At 42.7% G+C, this 23,476-nt stretch overlaps 2 protein-coding genes across 4 annotated transcripts in view; both read left to right on the top strand.

The window, feature by feature from the left end:
* The first annotated feature begins 1,089 nt into the window (after positions 1–1,089).
* LOC103395999 (ras-related protein Rap-2b-like) lies at positions 1,090–3,920 on the top strand. The gene has a single exon (XM_008333898.3). The coding sequence runs from the start codon at positions 1,673–1,675 to the stop codon at positions 2,219–2,221; it is 549 nt and encodes a 182-aa protein (XP_008332120.1). The 5' UTR covers positions 1,090–1,672; the 3' UTR covers positions 2,222–3,920.
* Positions 3,921–4,221: 301 nt separating this feature from the next.
* The window catches only part of kcnab1b (potassium voltage-gated channel subfamily A regulatory beta subunit 1b), a 40,918-nt gene continuing 21,663 nt past the window's right edge, over positions 4,222–23,476 (top strand). Inside the window, exons 1-3 of one of the 3 annotated variants that reach the window (XM_008333894.3) lie at positions 4,222–6,700; positions 8,098–8,209; positions 8,524–8,768. In XM_008333894.3, the coding sequence (XP_008332116.1) occupies positions 6,690–6,700; positions 8,098–8,209; positions 8,524–8,768 (368 nt within the window). In that variant the 5' untranslated portion in view covers positions 4,222–6,689. Of the gene's footprint in view, positions 6,701–8,097; positions 8,210–8,363; positions 8,769–12,279; positions 13,355–13,970; positions 14,463–23,476 lie in introns of those variants that run through there. The other 2 variants (XM_008333895.3, XM_008333897.3) reach the window with 2 other exon arrangements.

Genomic DNA, 23,476 nt, shown 5'->3' with positions numbered 1-23,476 from the left:
CCTCTCATATGATGACACATCCCATTGTTGTCCATGTATCATTTGTTGGTTGACTTGGTCATGCAGTGTTGCTGCTCCCATGGTAGAGTTACTGTACACCCTCAGTATCAGAGATTTGTATTCTATTATAGTTTGATTTGACTGCATGTAAAAGTACAAACATGTAAACAAAAGAAAACCGCATAGTGACAGTATTTAAGGAAAGATAACTCATTCAAGACTACAAACTACACAGTTATATGTTTTTCTCTTCAGAGTATACAGTACGTACATACAGTAGATAACAACCGTGGGGAGAAATACTACGTCAGATACAAACCATCTTACTCTTGTGTGATAGAAAATACGTATTTTTTCAGAAATAAAAAAAAATGACATTATATACAGAACGATATGTTAGCACTCATGCACCCCAGATACTTTTCTCATAGCCATATAATTACAGCCGACACTGACTCACAGGGAAGTTGTTTCTGCTCTGCTCTCATGTTTGTGCACTCAGCAGGTGAAGGCTCACCAAACCAAACCCACACGTATTTGGCAAATTTGTTCTCTCAAATGAATGTAACAGTCGCCGGTCAGCGTCCACACGTCTCTAACTGCGGGCTGCTGTTCAGCGCTTCAGAACCAAAGCTCCATTTACTCCAATTCCGATGCTCAGTGTCCAGACTCAGACTGGAACCAAGGTTTCTTTTCCCTGCTGGGGGCACACGATCGCTTTGACTGCTTTTTTACTTGTTAGTGCAACCATCAGATTATGTACCTGCTAACAGTTGCAACACAATAATGTACTATTACGTCTTCAGATTTGTTAATGCACATTTTATTGTTGCCATAATAGACTATTGCTGTATGGATGAAAAAAAAATCTGAATAAAATAATATTTGATTTGCTCATGCAACGGTGCTGTGGTTTGGTAATCTGTGTGTGTCTCGTTTATTTACTTCGAGTAACACTCTGTGCCTGGGCCATTCACAGTGTGGATTTTTAATTTTATTTGCTATTCCAAAGTAAATAGATGACACCGTTATTGGGTGTAACTCAAAGGCACCATCAGGATTACACCAGCCATCATAATTTTAGTCACCACTTATGTACCACCAGAGGGCGCACGAGTCCCACCGGTGGGACATGTACCATAGTTTGAGAACCATTAGCATCCGGTCAATGCAAGTTTTTCATGTTTTGCAACCGATACGCGCACAGTTTCCGTTTTAGAGCGGAAATGGCGTTCCTGTGCCCGCCCCCTTTGTCACCAACCAAGCAGATGGAACAGGGCAAAACGGCTCCTTTAAGAAAGCGGAACTGAGCCTTTAGCCTCTGACGCAGCTGAGGATGTGGGCAGGAAACGCGGTGCTGGAGGAGCGAAGCGATCACGCTTCTCTGCACATTTGCACAATACAGTGCGATGAAAATGAGCTTTAATCCACCACGCTAATGTCCAGGAGCGGCCACTCTCCTCGGATCCGTGCTCCTCCGCCCTTACCGGATCTGCCAGCCTGGATTTTGACTCCTAACCGAGCGAGAGCGCAGCCTTCCCAGCCTGCTTGGGTTGCAAACATCGGGGCTGGTCAGCGGGTGGGAGAGAGGAGCCTTCGTCGCTGAAAAAGGCGTCTGCCTTTTCCTGCTCCCCCTCCTCTCCTCTTCTGTCCTCTCCTCTCCTCCTTGGCCATGAGGGAGTACAAAGTGGTTGTTTTGGGCTCGGGTGGAGTCGGTAAATCCGCGCTAACCGTCCAGTTCGTGACGGGCTCCTTCATCGAGAAGTACGACCCAACCATCGAGGATTTTTACAGGAAGGAGATCGAGGTGGACTCGTCCCCGTCTGTGCTGGAGATCCTGGACACGGCGGGCACCGAGCAGTTCGCCTCCATGAGAGACCTGTACATTAAGAACGGACAGGGCTTTATTTTGGTTTACAGCCTGGTCAACCAGCAGAGCTTCCAGGACATCAAGCCCATGAGAGACCAGATCATCCGGGTGAAGAGGTACGAGAGGGTGCCCATGATCCTGGTGGGCAACAAGGTGGACCTGGAGGGTGAGAGAGAGGTGTCCTCAGGAGAAGGCAAAGCCCTGGCCCAGGACTGGAGCTGCCCCTTCATGGAGACTTCAGCCAAGAATAAAGGATCAGTGGACGAACTGTTTGCAGAGATAGTCAGACAGATGAACTACACCACTGCGCCCACTGGGGGCGACAAGTGCTGCTCATGTGTCCTGCTCTAAAAGTCCACACCAACAACAGTACTAGTGCCACCCCGGGTCACACTGAGCCTGGACCCCGTCCTGCAGTCTTATGGCCAAAATGTATTTCTTTCCTCACACTGCTGTCTTATTGTTGCACACAAACAAAGAAAAACATCAACGATGACAACAATCGATTATGTATAATAGTCTGGAAAAGTGTTTACATGACAAAGTACTTGAATGTTTTTTGTATTTTTTAATATAGCTTTGTATATGACCCGTCTCTGGTAATGTGCCTCTATAGGAATGTCTAAATGTGAAACCTAAGAGACACAGGCTTTTAATTTTGACTTTTCATTTTTGTGTGGTTGTTATTTGTTCTATGTACTGCTACACTCTGTCAGTCTTGCTGGTGACGGTATGGGTTGAACCCTGTTATTTGGTCTGGTGGGTGAAGGAGGCCTGGACTTGTGTAAAATACTTTGCCAATCTTATACTTTAGTACAATGTGAGGGTGTGTTCACACTTGTTATGGCACAATTTGATTTTGTCATGCAAAAAGTACAAACAAAATTGTATGTTGGCACATTCAAAGTGATCTAATGAATCAAGTTGTTGTTGATTGGTCGGTGCAGTTTACCGAAACCTTCAGATGTCTTGGTCATGGCCGTACAGGTTCTGCTCTGTAGATAGTATTGTTTGGAAATCTCCTTATTATTTGTTGAATCCATCCAGTCAGAGGAAGATACTGACTGTTTGTGTTTTGTTTTTTTCCGCTTTGGTCCAAAGAAAGCAATGTACAAGTGTGAACAGACCCTGAGTTTCGATCCAAATGGAGAGGTGGTGCGAAGCCTCCCACAGAGGCTACATCCACACTTCACACCGTCCATTATTTTTGGTTTTCATTGATTGATTTTCTGCCCAAATTATGTGTGCTATTTACACACTGAAAACCCTCGAAGACATATATTTGAAATCACTCTTGGTCTGATCTGATTCTACTACAGTTTCATGTGAATGCACCATTTCACAGTGACGGTGTGTTTGCGTGGACGTAGCCTAAGATTCTGTGTTTGCAGTTGTGTGTTGTTCGCCAATATTTTGGTCCCTCCCTGGTCTGGTGTGAGTGGGTTCATCGATAAACTTGCACTTAACTGATGGTGCCCCCCCAACCCCACCCCCCGGTCCCGCTCAGTGTGCACAATCCAGGACTATATTGCATTGCCGTCGCTTAACCCCCTGTCAAGTGCCTTCCAACAAATATTCCTGACTGTGCCAACAGTTGAGGCCTAATCTCCTCCGCAGTGCGTCTTGATGGCAATCAGAACATTTTTCTATCATCAGTCTGCAGTAAACCGGCAGGAAGCCAAGCCTGTCACCGATCCACTGCTTTAGGGTCACGTTCAGGCTCCTTCTCAAGGTACTCGCCCAACAAGAACAGTCCTAGTTCAGTGAATGGAAAGCCATGTCTTTGTGTTTTATCTAGATTTTGTTTCTTTTCTAAGAATGTGACGTTTATGACCTAACAAAATTGTAAATGTACCTTTGGACGAATCTGCCATCCACCTGTCGATTTGAAAGACTTGGAATACAAAAAGCATTTCATGTAACAACACTGCGTGCTGTGATTGACTCCACTGGTTTTACCGATTTTAATTTGATCTTTGTGAACAGTTTTGGTGCTGATACTGGTTAATTCATAGGAAATTAATAAGAAATAATGTGTTCTAACCTAAAACAGGCTGCTGTTCTCTTTGTCTTTTCTCCAGATTTGACAGTAGAAACAAGAAGCGCTGCTTAAGACAAATTAGAAAAACAGACATAGTGTATTTGTTCATTTGACCTGCTAAAAAAAAAATTTAAATAATCAGAATGGGTGGGTTTGATATTTTAAGGGTCAACTGTTGCCTGTGTAATAAACCAAGGAAACATTTATCTGGTCAGTTTTGTTATTCTGTTGAGATAAATCAGAAAACACAAAGAAGAAGGAGAAGAAAAAAATCAGTCATGGGCCATATTAAACTTATTTAAGTACCATGATTGGCCGAGTGCCAGATTTTGGACCTGCATGCTTTATAAGGAGCTTAAGGTATAATCTCAGTAAAGTTGTTTGTCAGGGCTGAGGTTTTCGGTGCAGGTCTTTCACTCTTCCTACTGCATGTTTCCTATCATGTACAGAGTGAATAACAGACAAGTCTGTGTGTGCACCTGGGTGAGTTGTTACTCACTTCGACCACTAACATCCGCTTCACGTGTCTCACTATGCCCACAGATGAAAAGGTCGATCACCCAAATCCATCAAGGACCTGCTTTCACTATTCAGGTCTAATGTACACACTGGTCAATGAGCGCTTTGTTGTCACAACTGTCTCCAACTGTCAGGGCAAGGCTTTCTAACCAAAACACTCCTTTATGGCTGAACTGAAGAAACTTCCTCTAACTTGTGGTCAAACCTCTGGTAACTTGTCGACTGGTCAAAGACAGGTTTTCAAGAACATGTGACTGAGCTGTGTAGCAGTGTGTTCTTTGCACCGCCAGCAATAAATGCTGCTTATTCAGGTGAAGCAACAGGGCTGACAACTGACACACATGCTGTAATATACATTAGTATATAAAATATATTTGCATAAACTAAGGGGTGCACAACCACTGGGAAGGGGTCCAGGACTGGGCCGCATTTTGTTTTCTAAATGTACCTTAGTCTGCATGATATTTTCTTTTGACTAAAGTTCACTTCTGTCCACTGCTCTTTTCAGGGTGTTTTTCACTTCGTGTTTTTTCATGCACCAACAGCAGAAAACTCCATCAAAATGAAAGCTGCATTTGAAAGACAATACCAAGAGTCCTGATGTGAAAGTGCGTGATGTGAAATCATTATTTTCAGTTTTAAGGAAATGTACAGTAAACGGTAGAGCTTCTAGAAAATGGACATTCATTTTTATTAAGTTTTATATGACTGCAGAGAAAAGGAAGGGTGGATGAGGAGCCACTTCCTGTGTTGCCGTAACTCTCTCTCAGATCTGTACATGTTGAAACACCTTTGCAGTTTTTTCTAAACGTGTTGAAATGCTGTAAACTTGTTTGCTCCTCGCAGCCCAGTGAGACCTGAGTCATTCAGCCTGAATTAAACTTAATGAATTTCAGGAAAATAAGATCAGCCGAGGGAGAGAGGTCCTGAGCCAGAGTGGGACGAGGAGTGAATGGAGGTATTTTCGTAAATCTGTGCATACAATGACTTGATGTGATCTAAGCAGACACAACATCATGGGATGCCTATTTACAGTACTTGTTACAGCAGTTCATCTTCAGTCCACTAGGACAGGATGATGTGTGAGCCAGCGTCAGCTCAGAAGTCACTGCTTTCAATATGGTTTGTTTGTTTGTGTTTGACCCTGCTCTGTGTGCCTTCTGAGATCCTTGTCCCCTACTTTGGAAATGACTACATGGAAGTTAACAAACAGTGATGCATAGAACAGAACCTAATGGTATTGAAGATTTATTTTAACTGCTGTGTTATTAAGATTTAAAGTAGAGGCTAACACAGGGCTCGGGTCTGTTTGTTATTATTTTCTTATGTTGAATATTAGCAGTGGGTAGTTATATATTACAGTATGCCAATACATAGATTACAATGATTTTTCATGCATCATCGCCTCGGTGCCAGCAGAAGTCAGATTGTCCACGAGTGGAGATGAGTCACCAAGTGAAGAAAAGACCTCACATGTTCCAGAGCAGAAATAGACTAAATACAGCACATCGAGTGGGAGGATCTCACAGACAGGGTGAGGTGCTCACAACTCCCCCACATGAACCACACACTGTCTACATTTACTGCACCAGCAGCCTATTAATAAGTGCTAACGGCGATTCTGGACAGACTGCACAGACAGACTAGCTGAGACAGCACAGGGACGGTTCCTCAGTCTTCAGTCAACAAAGCATGTAGTCTTTAACACAAGACAGAAAGGCCCGACTTGCAGAATGGAACGGAAGGCACAAGGTCAGCTGCTGTATCAACAATATACACTAGAGAGCAGAAAAGCGCTTGATGGAGAGATTCCTTTTCGACTCCGACAGTTTCATTGATATAATCATTATATATAGCAGAGTGGACCTGAGGTCTGGTGATGTTTAGTGTTGAGACCTAGATAAGAAGATGAAATAGTTTTTTCAATTTCTACCTAAAAAACAAGGTGACATTTACTACATATCTGTACACAAACAAAGGCAAACAAAAGTAAATATGAAGAGAAGCAACGTGTTTATACACTCCTGTCCAGTAGGGGGCTGTGTTTTCTTGTGTCCTGCTTCTGCCCTCGTTGCAAGTCTATCTGCCCCACCTGTGCCTAGTTAAGGTGTTAGCTGGCAGCTTGTGTTGTCAGTGGCTAGCTGCTGTCTGTGGGCTGTGTGTTGTGGTTGCTGTACACTTCCTGAGTCTGGGGAAACTGAGTGACATCTCCCAGGTTGATCAACTTCTTGGAATGGAGCAAGTCAGTTACTGCGACAGATGACGTATTGGTCAGTACTGTTTGTCACTTGTGCTATGTTCACATTTTTTAACTTGCTGACACCTGCTTGCATTTGGGGAATTCTCATATTAAAATAAAAAAAAAAAAACAACAAAGAAAATAACTTCATATGATAAAATGATAAAACAGTTCACTTTCAGTTTTTCTCACAGCAACTCCACTGCAATGGCTCCTGTCCCCCACTCTCCTTTTTTTCACCTCTGAAAATAAAAGCCAAACACAAAACAAACTAAAACTAAAAAACTAAAACTAAAATAAAAACAAGACAGGAGAGGAGAGGACATTTATGAGTGGACATCATGGACATCAGTGGACGTCAGATGAAACATATAAAACATTAGAATTAGTTACATGAGCCATTTCCTGTATTTGCCAACTAACAATCATTGGAGTCAATTTGGACGTGGCCTGCATTTTTCGAGTCTTACCACAAGAGGGCAGGCTGGTACAAGTTAGTCATAAAGAAGCTTTATCCTGTTTTTGTTGGGGATTTTTCTGTTTTTATATTCATGTAAGACAGACAAACACAAAAAATAAACAAAAACTCCCTCATCCCCGGAAATCCCTGTAAATAATGAAAGGAATGTCGATGAAGCATCTGCCTCCTCTTTAAACTCTGTCTCCTGTAGAGATTAAACTCTTGACTCGCACAAAGTCCTGTCTAAGAGAAGAAGACGTTGAGATTTTTTTCTCTCTCTCTCTCCAGTCTCAGGTCTCTCATTATAAAACATGTCATTTTCTTTTTCAAATTTACTCAGTGACGTCTATAGAAAGCTAAGTCAACGAGTTACTGGCTCATGAGGTTAAAAGATTAGTTTTGTGATTGCTGGTTTGATTCCCAGTAATGGCAGAGCTCTGGTGTGTTGAGGCAACCCACTGTTGCTGGTAAATGTTGCAGGGCAATTGGTGGCGCTAAATCTAAAAATAAGCTACAGTACATAGGATGTATAAAACCAAAGCACCCGTCTGTAGTGTTAAAAAGAGAAGAAAAGTCAGGAAGGTAAAATCCTAGTGTTGATCTTTTTAACATCCTAACGATAACAATCAGTAACAATTTCTTTTCTGGTCACAGCATCTGTACCTACTGCTTTGGGATTAACTTCAGTTACATTGTTATTATGAGCAAAATCAAAACCAAAAATAATGTTATAAAATATTGAATCTGTCATAATGTCATATGTCCCACTGTCATTCTATTGTGATGGACCTCTTCTTCACCTGTCATTAGTCTCTCTGTGTTGATGCCGACCCATTCTTTCTCCAGTGTTGGTTGTTCACATAGCCGACCTATGTGCAATTCTGAATTCTATTATTAATAAATCCCTGCCCTTGCACCCAGATTATCGTTCCAGATTCATCTCAATTATCCCTTTTGTCTTTGTCCAGCTTGTCCCCACAGACAAACCGACTTCTCCCACTTAAGCCTCGGGAAGCTCAGGCTGAAGCTGCCCTTGTGTTTTCACCTGTCAATCATCTAAGAATAACGTTGACATCACAGGTATGACACAGCTGTCAGGGTGTTTGTTTCATTTGTCCTGCTTTTGTTCAGAATGTCACTGGGAAATAATCACATTACTTCAAAATACTCACTTGGCCAGGCCAGTACTACGACTATAACTCTGACCCAAACAAACTCGCCCTCTTGTCCTCAGTGCCTCCGCGTGACCCACATTACACTGTACTTACATGGCAGCGTTTGAAGGCCAGATTCTCTCGCCCTGATGACTAAATATATTGGAAGAGATTTGCCAACAAAAGAAAGTGTGCCCACAGCCTGTCAGAGACCAGTCTGATCCAAACATGTATCTCAAGGCAGCGTGCACCGAGTTGCCCGTGTCCAGGCAGAGAGGGGTGCCGAGGCTGGACCGCCGCCCCAGTACCATCCAGCTGAGGCAGGGGGCAGGAAATAAGGCAAACCCCTCCAGTCCCACCGGCTGCCCGCCGTCCATCTTTGAAGACGGCAGACCGCGAGAGCAGCAGAGGTTGCAGGAGCTTCTGTACGCGCAGAGACACCTCTTCCAGGCGTCCACCCAGCCCACTGCTAGCATGGTCTACAGGTAGGACTGTGTTGAATTCAGTTTTTTAATTGTTTGTTTTTTCAATTTAGTTAAAAATTAGGATACATTATCTTAGAGAATGGGAGAGAAGCCAATGCTCAGAGGAAGACTCCCAGCACGGTTTAGATAGTTTGGAGTAAACATTTTTCATCAAGTGTAATGAGCTGCTGCTTCCCTTTGATCGTCTTATGTAAATGTGAATTTAAGACCAATCAGGGATAGTGGATCGCTGCCTGTTTCTGTACTCCTGCCAATTACTGTCATTTATAGCAATTAACCAGTGGCGGCATGGATTAGAGTGTAACTTCACAGCAGGTTCACTGGTCCAGTAAGTACCTGATGCTTTCATCATCCCCTGATAAGGAAGAGTCTGCCTTAGCACAGCAGGGGGGAAGGCGAGGGGGGAGACAGCGCTAATACTCCTCTGTAATTAGACCTGATGTTGAAGGCGTATGAGGCCGTCGTCAGACCCACTGCTGTGCTTTTAGCAGCTTTGGCAGCTTTCACCTCTGACTCCATGCAGAGGTCTGGAGGAGGGAGCGCCTCAGTGTGAGATCACCGTCACCTCAGTTCACCGTCTTCTATATCACATTAACATTTACTCAGTTTGACAATTTGTGCAGCTAACAGCGCTTAAATGGGCAGACACGGCTTCAGTCTCAGACACGTACGAGGACGAGTCAAAAAGATACAAGGGATTTTTTTTATGACATTTTGCCTTTTTTTTTTTTTTACCAATAGCCAGGTTTATTTTTAATGTTTTTTTTTTCAGTTTTGAAGGAAAAATAATCAGGCAGAGCTGGATTCCAACTTACTACAAAAGCTGAAAAAACATTTGCTGTTGTTGATAATGATGTTATACAGTTTAAATAATTTAACGTGAATTTTTTATTCTGTTTTTTAATTTAATGTTTTCTGTGTATGAATTCCATTTTATGTTTATTCATGACACATTTTTGACTAGGGTGTAGTTTATCCTTCCAAGGTTGAAACTTTAATCATGCTATACTTGAAGACAGAAGGCCTTCCTCTTTGTACGTCTGTGTCTCTCCACCATCCTTTGTAGAAGGTCAGCTCTGTAGACGTGTCCACAGGCAGTGACAGTAAAGATGTCAGAATGTATCAGTGTCACGGAACAAAGTGTATTCACACTCAGTTGGATTTCGGGACAGAAGGTTTTTGACAGTGGCTTTTTCGATGCAGTTAATATCATCACTTCTGAAATGTTAGGGTCAGTATGTTCAGCCGTGTTGATTATCTGATGAAGTTCAGTAAAAAAAAAAAAAAAAAAAATTCTATAAAGACGTAAGTTAGAGTTTTTGTGGAAACAGACATGGTGAGGTGTTACTGAAATGTACACAGACGGACAGAGTAAGGAGCATGTCGCTGGAACTGTTGTAAATGAGTGTGAATGGGAGTGTGAATGGGAGTGTGAATGTGAACCCTGTGCTATCAGTGAAGTCAGCTGGTATCAGTTTGATTTCCTTAGCAACAGAATGGAGAGGTAGAAAAAAATGAATGAATGAATGAAAGGTGACTTCGCAAAATCAGTAAAAGTCCCTTGGAACACAAAGAGGCGGACGGACATTCTCTCGCTCTACTGTGATGGATGTGCGGTGCATTACAATCAGCAACCTGCAGCATATTAGGGTGAAAACACCGCGAACCCGGTGTGTGAGAAAGTGAGAGGAAAGGGGGGAGAGAACATGAGAGATGTACAGTGTGATGCATGAAAAAATAAAATGAAGATAACAGATATGCAGGACATGGAAAATAGTTCATCGCAAAGGCAAAGGACAGAGAGGTGAGAGAGGACAACCAGACGGCTGCTGCTGCTGCTGCTGCTGCTGCTGCTGCTGCTGCTGCTGCTGCTGCTGCTGCTGCTGCTGCTGCTGCTGCTGCTGCTGCTGCTGCTGCTGCTGCTGCTGCTGCTGCTGCTGCTGCTGCTGCTGCTGCTGCTGCAGTGATGTCACAGCAGCCTGGAAAGGTTTCCCCTCTCATTATCTCTCATTTTCTCTCCAGGAGGTTAGTGATGATATAAAAGGAGTGTCTTTTCAGTTGTTCAGCAGCCATTATGACAGCAGAACGCGTAGCCCAAAGACCACTTTTTGTCAGGCAATTAGCTGTTTACAGGGCTGTGGTTAGAGAGTCAAACACACCTCTGGGTGTTATTTAGCAGCAGAGGCTGATACCAGGCAGAAAGATTAATGTCCTGATCTGCACAGGAGAACATGCAGTATTTCTCAGCTGTTTCAAACTGTGGGCAGATCAGTATAAAGTACTTTGTTATTGAATATAAAACATGACTATGGCCTTTTTTAAGTCTCACTTTTTAAACAGTTTTGAAGAAACTAAGAAACTAAAAAAACAGATATTTACATATTTATGTCGTCTGGCTCTGAGGAGAGGATTTGGTAGTAACACAGGGATGTGACGCACTGCCAACTCCTTGCCGCCTCCTGCTCCTCCCGCGGCGCCTGCTGCTGCTGCTGCTGCTGCAGTGATGTCACAGCAGCCTGGAAAGGTTTCCCCTCTCATTATCTCTCATTTTCTCTCCAGGAGGTTAGTGATGATATAAAAGGAGTGTCTTTTCAGTTGTTCAGCAGCCATTATGACAGCAGAACGCGTAGCCCAAAGACCACTTTTTGTCAGGCAATTAGCTGTTTACAGGGCTGTGGTTAGAGAGTCAAACACACCTCTGGGTGTTATTTAGCAGCAGAGGCTGATACCAGGCAGAAAGATTAATGTCCTGATCTGCACAGGAGAACATGCAGTATTTCTCAGCTGTTTCAAACTGTGGGCAGATCAGTATAAAGTACTTTGTTATTGAATATAAAACATGACTATGGCCTTTTTTAAGTCTCACTTTTTAAACAGTTTTGAAGAAACTAAGAAACTAAAAAAACAGATATTTACATATTTATGTCGTCTGGCTCTGAGGAGAGGATTTGGTAGTAACACAGGGATGTGACATCATCTCAGTGTGAAATTTCTCTGATGTTTTAGTCATTAATCTTGTCATTATACAGACTTGAATGATGCGTTAAGCCCGTAAATGTGGCTCTCTTGAATTTATCCAGTATTGAATTATTTTTGTCAGTTTTTAGTATTCCCTGTTTAATAATAAGCATGTATAAAAAATACTAAATATACTACAAATGGTCCAATAGTGGTAAACTATAAAAAACAGCTTCACTCCAGAGTCTGTGGTTTTACTGGAATGGGCTGCAGTCTTAGAGGAGCGCCGAATTTCTGATGAGTCACCTCCATGAGTGAGGGGAGACGACACTCACCTCCACTCATATACTGTGGTACTAGACAACATAAAAACTTTATCACAGAGTAATGTACAGCAGTAAAAGTAAATCATTTTTATAGTGTGTGTTAAATTGTCCTGACCCTGTCCCAGATGTGCTCCCTGACCCAGAAGCCAACGTTGTCATTGAACGTGGCTGTTTCCCGTGTCCTCCGTTATCAAATGTAGGATATAAATATAACTGTGTTGGCCTGGAGGTCTGAGGTTGTTCAGTCAACCGGGGGATCCTGCATTGTCACGTTGCCGATCAGTGGGGGAGGCGGGTAAGATGCTGCACTGCTTTCACAAAGGTTAACGTTGTGCCACTTCGTCTGATCTTAACATCTGGCCTGGGAATTCAAAGTGGGCGTCAGTGGGTTCGTCTGTAGGCTTGAACCTCAGCACGTAATTTCCATCAGAACGTAAGAGGAAGGGTTTTCGAAAGATGTCAGTTATTGGACGGCGGCGTACGAAGGCCATGTGCTGTCATAGTAGATGGCACTAACATGCCTCCTGGGTCGTCCGCTGACAAGTGAAGCATGCGACTGATGTTTACATGTAGGTTACCGCGATGGGCCACAGTATGCTGCCAAACAGCCTGAGGTGGGTTTCTTTAAGTCAATGAACGCACACATCAAGTCACATTAACTAAGCTGCCTTAATTTCCTATGGCAACACGTCTCTCTCTCTCTCTCTCTCTCTCTCTCTCTCTCTCTCTCCCTCTCTCTCCCTCCCTCTTGTGCTCCCTCTCTCACTCCCTCTCTGAGTGTGTGGCGCCATAGTGAGAAACACTGCAGTTCTTTCAGTCAGAGCCAGTAGCCCATACACTCCGTTCTGTGGCTGCCTCACTCTCTCTTCACCAAACACGCGCCGCTCATCGCCTCCTCACTGCATCTGTCCTCCTCTCTCTGAACTGATGCACCATGCATCCTCCATTCCTCCTGTCCTCCTCCTCCTCTTCTTTCGTCCTCCTTACCGCTTGTCCGTTGCTTTTGCAGGGTCCATTTATCAAACAGAGCTTCCTTGCTGAAAACCTGGAGACCCTAAAAGCTGTGTTACTTCCTTGGGGACTTTGAGCTTTCTTTCCCGGTCTGAGGACAGCTGCTGGAGCAACTGCGGCTGCAGCTGCTGCGGCTGCTGCTGCCTCTGTGGGGATGCGGATCTGTGCAGGACCTATCGATTGCTGTGTTGAAACATCTTGATTCCTTCTTAAAAGTTGCAGAAGGACACGCACCAGTCCAGGACTCTCCTCCTGTCTCGTTTCTCAGAGAGTGCTGACGTCCTACTGTGTGTAAGAAGCGCCTCTCTCCATTAAGATTTGCCTGTGAATGTCTGTGTTGAGTTGAAGCAAATGCAGCAGTTTGCCAGAGAGGATTAGTGCGTGAACAGTTCTTGTTTACATCCTTGTGAAAGCATGACTTCATGTGTAGCAGTAGTTAAAGGGATTTGATGGTGATGTGTGTGCACAGCAAGGTGGCGCAGTGTCACGCTCTGCTCCAGGTGTTTGACTCGAAGGCTTAACAGGAAAAGTCCTCAGAGACGCACAACGCCTGACAAAAGACAGAAGAGACAATTACAGCTGACAAAAACAGCTAACAGCTAAATATGAGTTAGAAACTGGAAAGTATACAGAATAATCCAAACTTCAAATTAATAATTTATTGCTAAATGATTGCGTTTTAAAGACGTGGCCTGGAACTGGTTCAAATGAAAAGTTCTTTGTCTTTTTAACTGTCAGGCAAGATTATTCCCCGTCTTTCACTCCGACTTTTCAGCCCCTCACCTCTAACCCTCTGCGACAAACTCTGCAATCCCTCTCCCCGGTGGTCAACTCTTCAAACACCTCATCCACCTCCTGTTCTCCTCTATCCTTGTCCCTCCATCTCCATCTTCTCTTACATTTCTAGGTGCTGTCCGTCCGACTCCTCGTCTCAGCGCCGCACACGCTGACCAGGACTGCTCTGCTGTTATGTCAATTTCTGACATAACCTCACCTGCAGATTCTTCTTCATAAAGAAACTGAGCAATCTCATGCTCCCGTCATTTGCTCCTGTATTTTCAGCAGCGCCTAACACAACAGTGTCAGGACCTTTGACTTCCGGCGTCACACAGAAAACCACAAAGCAAATAATCTGGAGACGAGAAAAGGACTGTTCGACTTAAAGTAACTTTTAGCCAAGAGCCATGCAGGTGTCGTTCGCCTGCACAGACCACGGGCTGAAGGCCCCACGGAACGGCGAGCACAGCAAGCAGAACGCCACCAGCCCTAACACGACCAGCCAGGCCCGTGCCCGCTTCCGCACCGTGGCCCTGATCGCTCGCAGCCTGGGCTCCTTCACCCACCGCTATCACCACAACCTCAAGGAGTCCACGGCCAAGCTCACGGGCATGAAGTACCGGTAGGTAGACCGACGTGACGGTGGGGGGCAGTGTGAGATGGTGGAGGGAGGTGGACCTGCTGTGAGAGAGTGAACTAATCTGGAAGGCGTCAGAGTCAAAGAGGGCAGGGTACTTAGAGTGAGGAGGACGGGAGAAGCAGGGGGAGAGTTAAAGAGTGCTGATGGAAACAATGGTTTATGAGCAGAGGTGACATGTGATGAGTGGGAGCTGTTTGGGATGGCTGTGTGATTTGTTAGCATTTTTTTATTATTATTTTGGTGTAGCTTTTTATGCACTTGTACTTAAATAAATATAAAAAATACATAAAAGGTAATCTATTCTTGTAATAATAAAAATAATAATGATAATAATAATTTTTTTTAAATTTTCTTTCTCAGATATAGCATCAACCAAACAAAAATAATTTGCAAAATAATTTGACAAGGACAGCACACAGATATACGATTAATGAATACAACGAAACAAAAATTTTAAAAAAATCACATTCTAAAAACTATACATACATAATGTATTTCATTTAATTCCTTATGTGTTTTTGCAATGAGATAAAATGTTGGTTTTCTTTTATAAAATTAGTTTTTCATGACCAACATAACAGATGCTGTGGTAGATGTAGGAGCAAACGCTATGGCAACGCCTGTGTTTCTCATACTTCATCAAATGAGATGATCAGAATGAGCTGAGGAACAGATGCGAGGAATCCAAAAAAAAGTTCAACATTGGTGCAGTTGAAATAGATTATGTCATTAAAGGTTTAACAAATTAACCGTTTCATTGCCAATACAGAAAAAAATGTTTTTTTATTTGATATAACTGCACCCTGGGCAGGGGTCTTACTTTAATTATTTAATTATTTAATTATTTTTTAAAAAAGGAATAAATGCAGTAACTCTACAGAGCCTCCAGGGGTTGCAGACCACCCCTGAAGACCCCTGCCTTAGTAGGATATGTTTAAATATTTTCTATTTATCTTTGTGCGTCTATAACTCAACAAGAAAAAGAAAAAGCTATCAGTCGTGCTGCAAACAAATTTGACAAAATAAAAGTAAAGAATTTTCTGATCACTGCGATACATTTTTCCTTGGTGTTGGTGCAGTTCTAGTTGACAGTATGAAGGTCAGAGGTTTATGTCCCTTCCTTAATGACAGCCAATGTATCAGAATACAAAAACATGATTTTCTTTCTCCTTGATCCACTGTAATTGCAACTATTGCAGCTGTAATTGACAGTGACAGTGTTATTTCCACAGCAGAATAATCTGTCATTTTCTTTTTCCATTATTCATGTAGTTGTTTGCTTTGTAAAGAAGCAAAGAAACCAGAACATATTAATATTTCATGAGCTAAAATAATGAACTAAAAACATGTTTTAATTATATTAAACCTCTTCATAACAACTGTTTGACAGTATGCAAAATAATGTCAACCAAAAAAGTCAAACAGTCTCCAAAATAAAGTATTAATTACCTGACGTAAAAACAATAAGTCGATGTAAATCATATGGATTTTTAGTTTATGAGTGAAGACCGTTGAACATGGAGTTTCCAGATCGGCCTCGATTGTACGTCGTAGTCAGGAGACGGTGACATTACAGCTGATCTGTGCCGTGCAGTAAGTCTCCGTGTGTGGGAGTCATAAAAGGCGGAGCCAAGTCAACAATGGCCTCTTATCTCAGTGAGTGGGCTCCTCAGCCAGACTGCTGAGGGAAAATAGCAACTTGGACAACACTCCATGTTTGCCGGAGAGGGTAACAATCCGTTCTCACAGTGTCATGATTATCAGGAGGAGAGAGGGAGTGATGAGAGGAAATGAACAAAACAAAACAACAACAAAAAAAATCATATTGAATGAAACAGAAAACTGTTGCTTCCAGGTCAATTCACAAAAAAGGCAATTATCAGAATCCGAGCAGATTAAATGCTCAGCATCATGAGATAAGGCTCCCCCTTGTCACACGTTCTCATCTCGTTTCCATAACAACATTGAAATTGCAAGCTTCAATCTGTTCTCAGAACCAAACAAGCCTGAAAGCTCAGTTTTGTCTTAAATGCATCAGAAATAGTTTGTTTTATTGTTGTTGTCGTTGTTTTGTAAGATGGAAAAAAAAACATCCAAAGTCTTGGCTTCTATCAGATGTTTTTCAGCTCCGCAGCTCTCTACTGTGGACAGGAAGGGGTTGGGAATGTTCCTGTACTTGAAGTCTTTATTCTCGCAGCACTCTTTAGGAATACGCAGAACATATTTGCCGTGCAAAGCTTCATCCAAACCCACGGCGAAGCCCTTCAGTTTACAACTGAGAGGCAAATATTGAAAAAGTGTCGTCTGTCAGATCTCTGGTACTCTCCCTCTCTGGTACTCTCCCTCTCTGGTACTCTCCCTCTCTGGTACTCTCACTTTCTTTAACCAAAGGGTTGAAAGTGTGTCATTGGCTGCCTTTGGACAGAGAAACGCTGCCACTCACAGTCCACCACATCTGTGAAGCCGATGCACTTTATTTCCTTCAAAAACAAGCGTGTGTCCATGTGGGTGTGTGTACTGAAGCAGTGCTTCACATGCAGAGTGGGTTTAGTGTCACTGAGGCACCACACTGGGCGCAACCGAAGGCTGTGCCAGCTGAAGCAAAGCATGCAGAGTGTGCAGAGTTAGACATGCAGACACTAATGATCTCACTCTACACTGATTATGACTGAACTAGGAATCAAAAGAGTTGAAAACGAAAGCCTGAAATAACCTGGAAAAAAAAAATTCAATTTTTTTCTAAAATGCCCACATTCAGGGACGCTGGTGACACAGTGCTGTATTCTTGGTTTAAGCCAGAATACTCTGCAGTGGTTAGGGGGCAGTTGGCATCAAAATGTCAGGTTGAGTGAATCACTGACAAAAAGGCAATGATTTAAATCAAAGTGTCCCAACATTTTTGTTTCGTGGCCACTTTCTCAAGTATTTCCACTCAGAAAAGTGTGTGTGTATATATATATATTTATAATTGCAAATAAGGTAATAGCACCACACATTTGTCACAGTAAGTGGTGTGTACATTAACACATACATTGTGTTCTGTCCAGACCGCAGCCTTCTGAGGCCTTCCGTTTGGCCTCTAACTGCTCATAAAGGTCAAGGTGTTGTACTGCACCGAGAGGCATTTGTCAATATGAAGGTCGTTAGTCTGACCCCCATCCTCATCTTTGACAAACGGGGGAGTGTTACACCCGCAGGGACGTGGTGGTAAAAGTGGTGCAGCTGTCTCTGGGATTGTCTTACCTTTGATGAAGGGAAGAGGTTACAGTGATTCTTCTTCTGTCAGCAGACAGCCTCACCTTCCATTGATGGTTCAGTAATAGTTGTTACGGGATAATCCTAAGTGCTCTGGTTCAGCACCTGGCCTGACTGGTGTCAAGTGCCTAAAGTGGTAACAACAACGTTGAAGCCTCATTTAATATGGATGTAATTTACAGTTCTATTTAAAAAAAAAATAGCTAAACGGTCTGCACAAGTCTGCCAGTAACCCAGTTCCAAACAGCTGCGACAGCACACACTGCTCTTTCCCAAATAATCCAATACCACACTCTATTTGTGTCAAATGCACACACACACACGGTGCGAGAGAGAGAGAGAGAGAGAGAGATAAGAAGCTTTAGTCAGCAAAACTGCTCAATAACATAGTAAACATTCAGGGATCACTGCTCTGTTTCCAGAGCTCCTCCTCACCATCATCATCATCATCATCGACCTCATACAGACATGTTTGTTTACACATCAGTCAACCAGAGGCGCTTTCTTCATCACTGCAACTCTCTGCAAACAGTGATTTCTTGTGGAGCCTCACACGCTTCAACAGTCTTCATCATGGAGGCTGCAGCACTTCAGATCAATATGTACTGTAGTGGTATGAATGTGTGCAGTGGAACAAATTGACGGAGCGCCCCCTCTCTTTCACTGCAAGGCGGGTTCGATGTTTTTTCCAGGTTTATAAAAAAACATATATACACACATATATAACACACACACACATACTGTATATATAGCCTGCTTTTATTTGTTAATCAGCTTTGGATTTTTAAAATGTTCAAAGGAAATCTTTATTTACACGTTGTTATTTTGTGGAAAAAATCAAACTACAATTTTACTACAGTATTTTAACGTGCAAGGCTCTAAACCTATTGTGAGTAGTTTTACCCTACTGCAGACACTCTTGACTGTCTTTCCTCCGTTATCTGATATGAATATACGACTAAAGCTGAGACGCTTGGGCGTGAATCTGTCCAGAAGGAAGCCGCCTGGATGTAATGGCATTACTAATTGAATGAAATCGTTTGTTACGAGCTAATTACTTCAGATTAAATCGATTTCATCTGTTTGTTGTTTTATTCTGGTCCTAAATATCGCAGCAGGACTGGAGTGGCTCTTGAGTAATTCTCAGTTAATTAATTCTCAGTTAATTCTTCTGGTCTTTAAAGACATGTCACTGCTGCCTCATCACGGCTTAAATAAAAGTTAAACCCCTGCAGTGAACCTTGGAAAGGGAATTCAACCCAAAACAGCAAAATGCACTGGTGTGTGGCCTAAATTTTTTGTTTCACCGTCAGCGTCCAAAAGTGTAAAATCAAAGAGTGAAGTTACTAAGACGCTTTGAATGTACCTTAGTATATCCAGCCCACGGGCCATATTTGGCCCACAGGCCGTAGTTTGGCCATGCCTGGTACGTATACAGCACATAATGATTGTCAGTGTGTAAATAACTGTAGCAAAGGCGTAAATTTAGCCTTGGGGTCTATTTGGAATAACGTTTTGCTGCTTTAAGTTCCTGAAATGTAACTGTCTAAAAGGATTTGATGTAAAAAAAAAATCAATGTTTCTTCTTCAGTTTATTCTATGTGAGGCACTTTATAACTAGTGTAAATGTTGGGTTTGTGGACGACAGCGATCTTTTTGAATATGTTTCATTTAAAAGCACAAACTTTGTTGAGAAACACACTGACTTTTGCTTTGCCTCCCTGTTTAATCATTAATCGAAAAAAGTCAGTGGGAGAAATGCAGTTTATTTTGTGCTGCAAATCATGTACGACACTGAAGTCTTACACCTCTGGAAATGATTTATACTCTGGGACAGAATATTTCATGTTGAGAAGGTAACAGAGCTGTAGAAACAGGGAGAGTCACCGACGTCCAGATCTACTGATTGTGTAGCATGTGTGCGACACACTGCCCTAGAGACTCATAAATGAGTCGTCTGCAGCAGCTGTGAACAGAGAGGAAGGGCAGCAACTTTGCTGGTACCTGGAGAAAGTGCAAAAACAGCAGAATCACAACGCGTGGTTCATCCAGCTTTGTTGTTTCTTATCGCTTCATCCATCATCGACCTTCTCATTGTGTCACATGTTGGAAAAAAAGTCAATGTTTTGTTGGTTTTGTTCGGTGCTGTGGGAACGAACAATGGAGAAAACCTTCACCTATTGTCTATTTATGTCTATTTATGAATGTGTGTATATATAAACAATACAATAAGCAATAATCAAAATTGAAAATGAAAATTTTACACCGTGTTATAAAATGAACTAGGAGCCAGAGAACATTCATTTACATTAGACCCAGCCGCCGCCTGAGGATTAAAAGTAATGACCTTATTATTTAAGTTGTTATTTATTATCACTCCATTACAGAGAGACAAAAATAAAATTATTATCACTCCATTACAGAGAGACAATATTAAATTGAAACTCCCACTGTTAAAATTAACCCTGGAGGGCAAATCGGAACAACTTGTTAATCTTTTTACAGATGTCGGCAGTAAAGAGGAGAAGTGGACCGACGGCTGAGGTTATGAGTAATGCCCGGGGTCTCTAACGACAACCCATTTTATTGATGTTCACTGTAGGAAGAAATCAATTGTTAGGTTTAAGGCTGTTGAGAAAAGAAAAAAAAATTAGGAATGTTGACGTTTGTGCATAAAGTGTATATTGATTTTTACTTGATGTGGTGGTAAAATTGTAGTTTAAGTTTAATAAATAACAGACATATTTGGAACATCTTGCTCTCCTTTAAGTATGAACATTTTAACAGTGATAATTGGCTCCCTGGGCAGTGGTAAGCTGAGTCCTTGCCTATTTAGTGTTAATTGCTGTTGAAGTTTCTTTTCTTCAACATTTACTACTGTTCTTTGTGTCCGCTGTTCGGCTGTGATGTGTGGCTCTAATAATCTGAGCCAGGATGGTGCACAACAGGAGCCGTGTATCACGGAGCTGCACTCCCACTAAAGACTCAACGAGTCCCGCAGGATAAGAGCTGGACATTCCTCTTAGATGAAGAGGCAGAGAGTGAGCATAAACTCTGGAATTTACTTAAAGGTTACGACTCAAACGCTTTTCCCAAAGCATAATGGCTCTGTAATATGGTTGCTGTGCAAATGCAGTTTTGGCTCCAGGTCTAATTAGACACAGTAAAGCAGAAAGCCCGGTGCACTGAACCAGACAATGGAAAAACACATTTCACTTTTCTGTTTGTTCTGATCGTAACTGTCACTGTTTAACCGTATCCTTTTAGCAAAGTGAAAACGAATTGTTTTTTAAAATGAGTTTTACTTTGACCAATTACAATCAACTGTGTAATTCATCAGTACACTGTTATGGCACAAACAGGAAGTTCAGGTCTCAGTAGCCTTGACAACTAAACTGTAACAGGAGTCATTTTAAATGTATTCCTGAAACAAACAAAAAAATATATAAATATGCATGTGTGTATATGTGTGTGTGTGTGTGTGAGATGCTGTAAATATAACCCTTAGTTCTTAATTGTTAACTTTTTATTCTTACTTTTACTTCTCTGTTTTTCTGGTTGTTTTTTTTTTTAAATCTAATGCACACACACGTTATGTGGCCCCCTGTTGGGAGGTCACTGTCAGTTCCTGTCATACTATATGGAATGCTTTATCTGTGTTTTTTTTTTTACTTGACACATTCAGTCCAAACTTGCAGTTCTGCCAGTCTTGGCCACTGTGTCTTAGTTCATATCTCTCCCTTTTCTTTTTGTAACCCCCCCCCCCCTCTCTCTCTCCCTCCTATTCACTCTCTCCCTCTCTCCATCCCTGACTCTTCTGACCACCTTCATGCAGAACACATCTTCACATCCAATCTTTTCATTTTTCCCTCAAATTGCTCGATTCTACTCCTTCGCTTCCCTCCCGCCCACACCAGCTCTGGCTTTGATCTATTTAGAGAGTGACCTGCCTTTCTCCCTGGTATTGACTGATTTTGATAACAACATTATGGTTTGCCATCGAGAGAGTGGTGGGAATCGAGGAGGTGGGTGTTGTTTAATCCCCCAGCCCGTCACGGTGGCCCTGTGTGGGTTGACTCCGTCTACAGTAATCCCGAACTGCAGCAAACTTTCATCTGGAACTCATAACCTTGCTGACAAGTATTGATTTGAACAATCAAACACGGTAAGATCCGACCGTACAAATGTCACAGTCTCTGTGCAGAGAACCACGTGAGTGAGAGTTGAGAGTTGAAAAAAAAAGGAAAATCTTAACGTTTCATTCCACAGAGAAGTGCTTCACACAGCAGCATCTTGTAGGATGTTCATAAGTGATGACAGGTTTGTGTGGGGGTGTTTTCAAATGACTCATCAGTCATTTTACTTGAAGGCTCCTTTTGGGCACCATTCAAGCATGATGGACCGAGCCATGCAGCCCGGCTTGATAAAATGTATCTGGACATGCTGGTGCAGGCGATTTCAAAAAGTGCTGTTACTTTGTTCCATTACAACACACCTTATGAAATCCTGGTGGCGCTGTATCCTGTGCAGGACTACATTTTCTGCCCCCAGCTTCCATTTTTTCTCTCTCTCTTTTCCTTTGTTTGACAATGGCATGCTGTAATCCTCTGAATCATTAGCTCCCTTTCCAGTGTACCTCGTCTGAGAGCAGCCCACATCCCAGACCTGGACAGGTCTATTAATGTGAAATTGTAAGCTGTGTGGTTAATAATCAAGTAGATGTTGCAGCTTTGTTTCCCCATGTACAGAAACGGCTTTCTTTAGCTGAGTGTCAGCTTTGTTTATGCCCTGTTATTATGAAGGCAATTAAAGCAGCACAAAAGCAGGAACAATTGACGGTATGTAGGGCCTCTCCAGAAATAAATACAGCACGGAAAGCACACGTTCAAGGTTGATTATATTCAGTACTTCACAGAATATTGTTCCAATTGGGCATCGTGCACAACGTGGCTGTGATTTTTGCCCTGAAAAACTCCCCCTGACCAAACACACTCAACACAGTTGCAGCCAGTGTTGCTCTTGACCCCCGGTACAAGCCTCCCCTCACCACTTTCATGAATCAGAGCTCCCACTAATACATCAGAGGAGGATGGAATATCCAAACTCCTCCACCACATCAGCAGCCCACGATTTGCCACTGCAGTGAGAACTGCCCTGCGGTCTTCTCCACTCATGCCGTTATCAGCTCATTGATTATGCGTTACACAAAGAATATGTAGCGTTATCAAATCACTCGGTGTTTATGTGCAAACAATTTGATTCATGTGTTTTCTTCCTCTAGCTTGGCACCGCGTTGGAACCACTGAATTAATGACTGATGTCTCTCTGTGGACGTCTAACTGAATCAGCTGAGGGTGCGCTCAGATGGTGCCGATTAGTCTACGTACCTTCATCCTGACGCGCACGGCCCATTAGCTGTGGCCAGAAAACGTCCGCGGGCATTTTTCACAGCCTCATTTGTTGCAATGTCTAAATTCCGGCACCAACAGACAGGAAGTAAAATCCACGGTCCGTAATTGGAGATTGTTTGCGTCAAGACCAAGGAATTTGGTGGAAATTGGGTGACCACGTGCGGTGTCGTTTGTGATAGTGGCTCTGTCTGTCACACAGAGACGTTCCAATTTCACAGTGTTTGCTTCCAGTCGCTCCCTCTGTCTGTGTTTCGTCCTCTAGTTTTTTTAGGGTTTTTTTTTTTATCCTACACTGCCCAGAACAGAGACACCTGTGGCGCCTGCAGGCAG

Source organism: Cynoglossus semilaevis, chromosome 20 (assembly GCF_000523025.1).
Source record: "Cynoglossus semilaevis isolate Cse_v1.0 chromosome 20, Cse_v1.0, whole genome shotgun sequence".
In the NCBI taxonomy this organism is placed as follows: domain Eukaryota; kingdom Metazoa; phylum Chordata; class Actinopteri; order Pleuronectiformes; family Cynoglossidae; genus Cynoglossus; species Cynoglossus semilaevis.
This window is presented reverse-complemented; position numbering and strand designations above follow the sequence as displayed.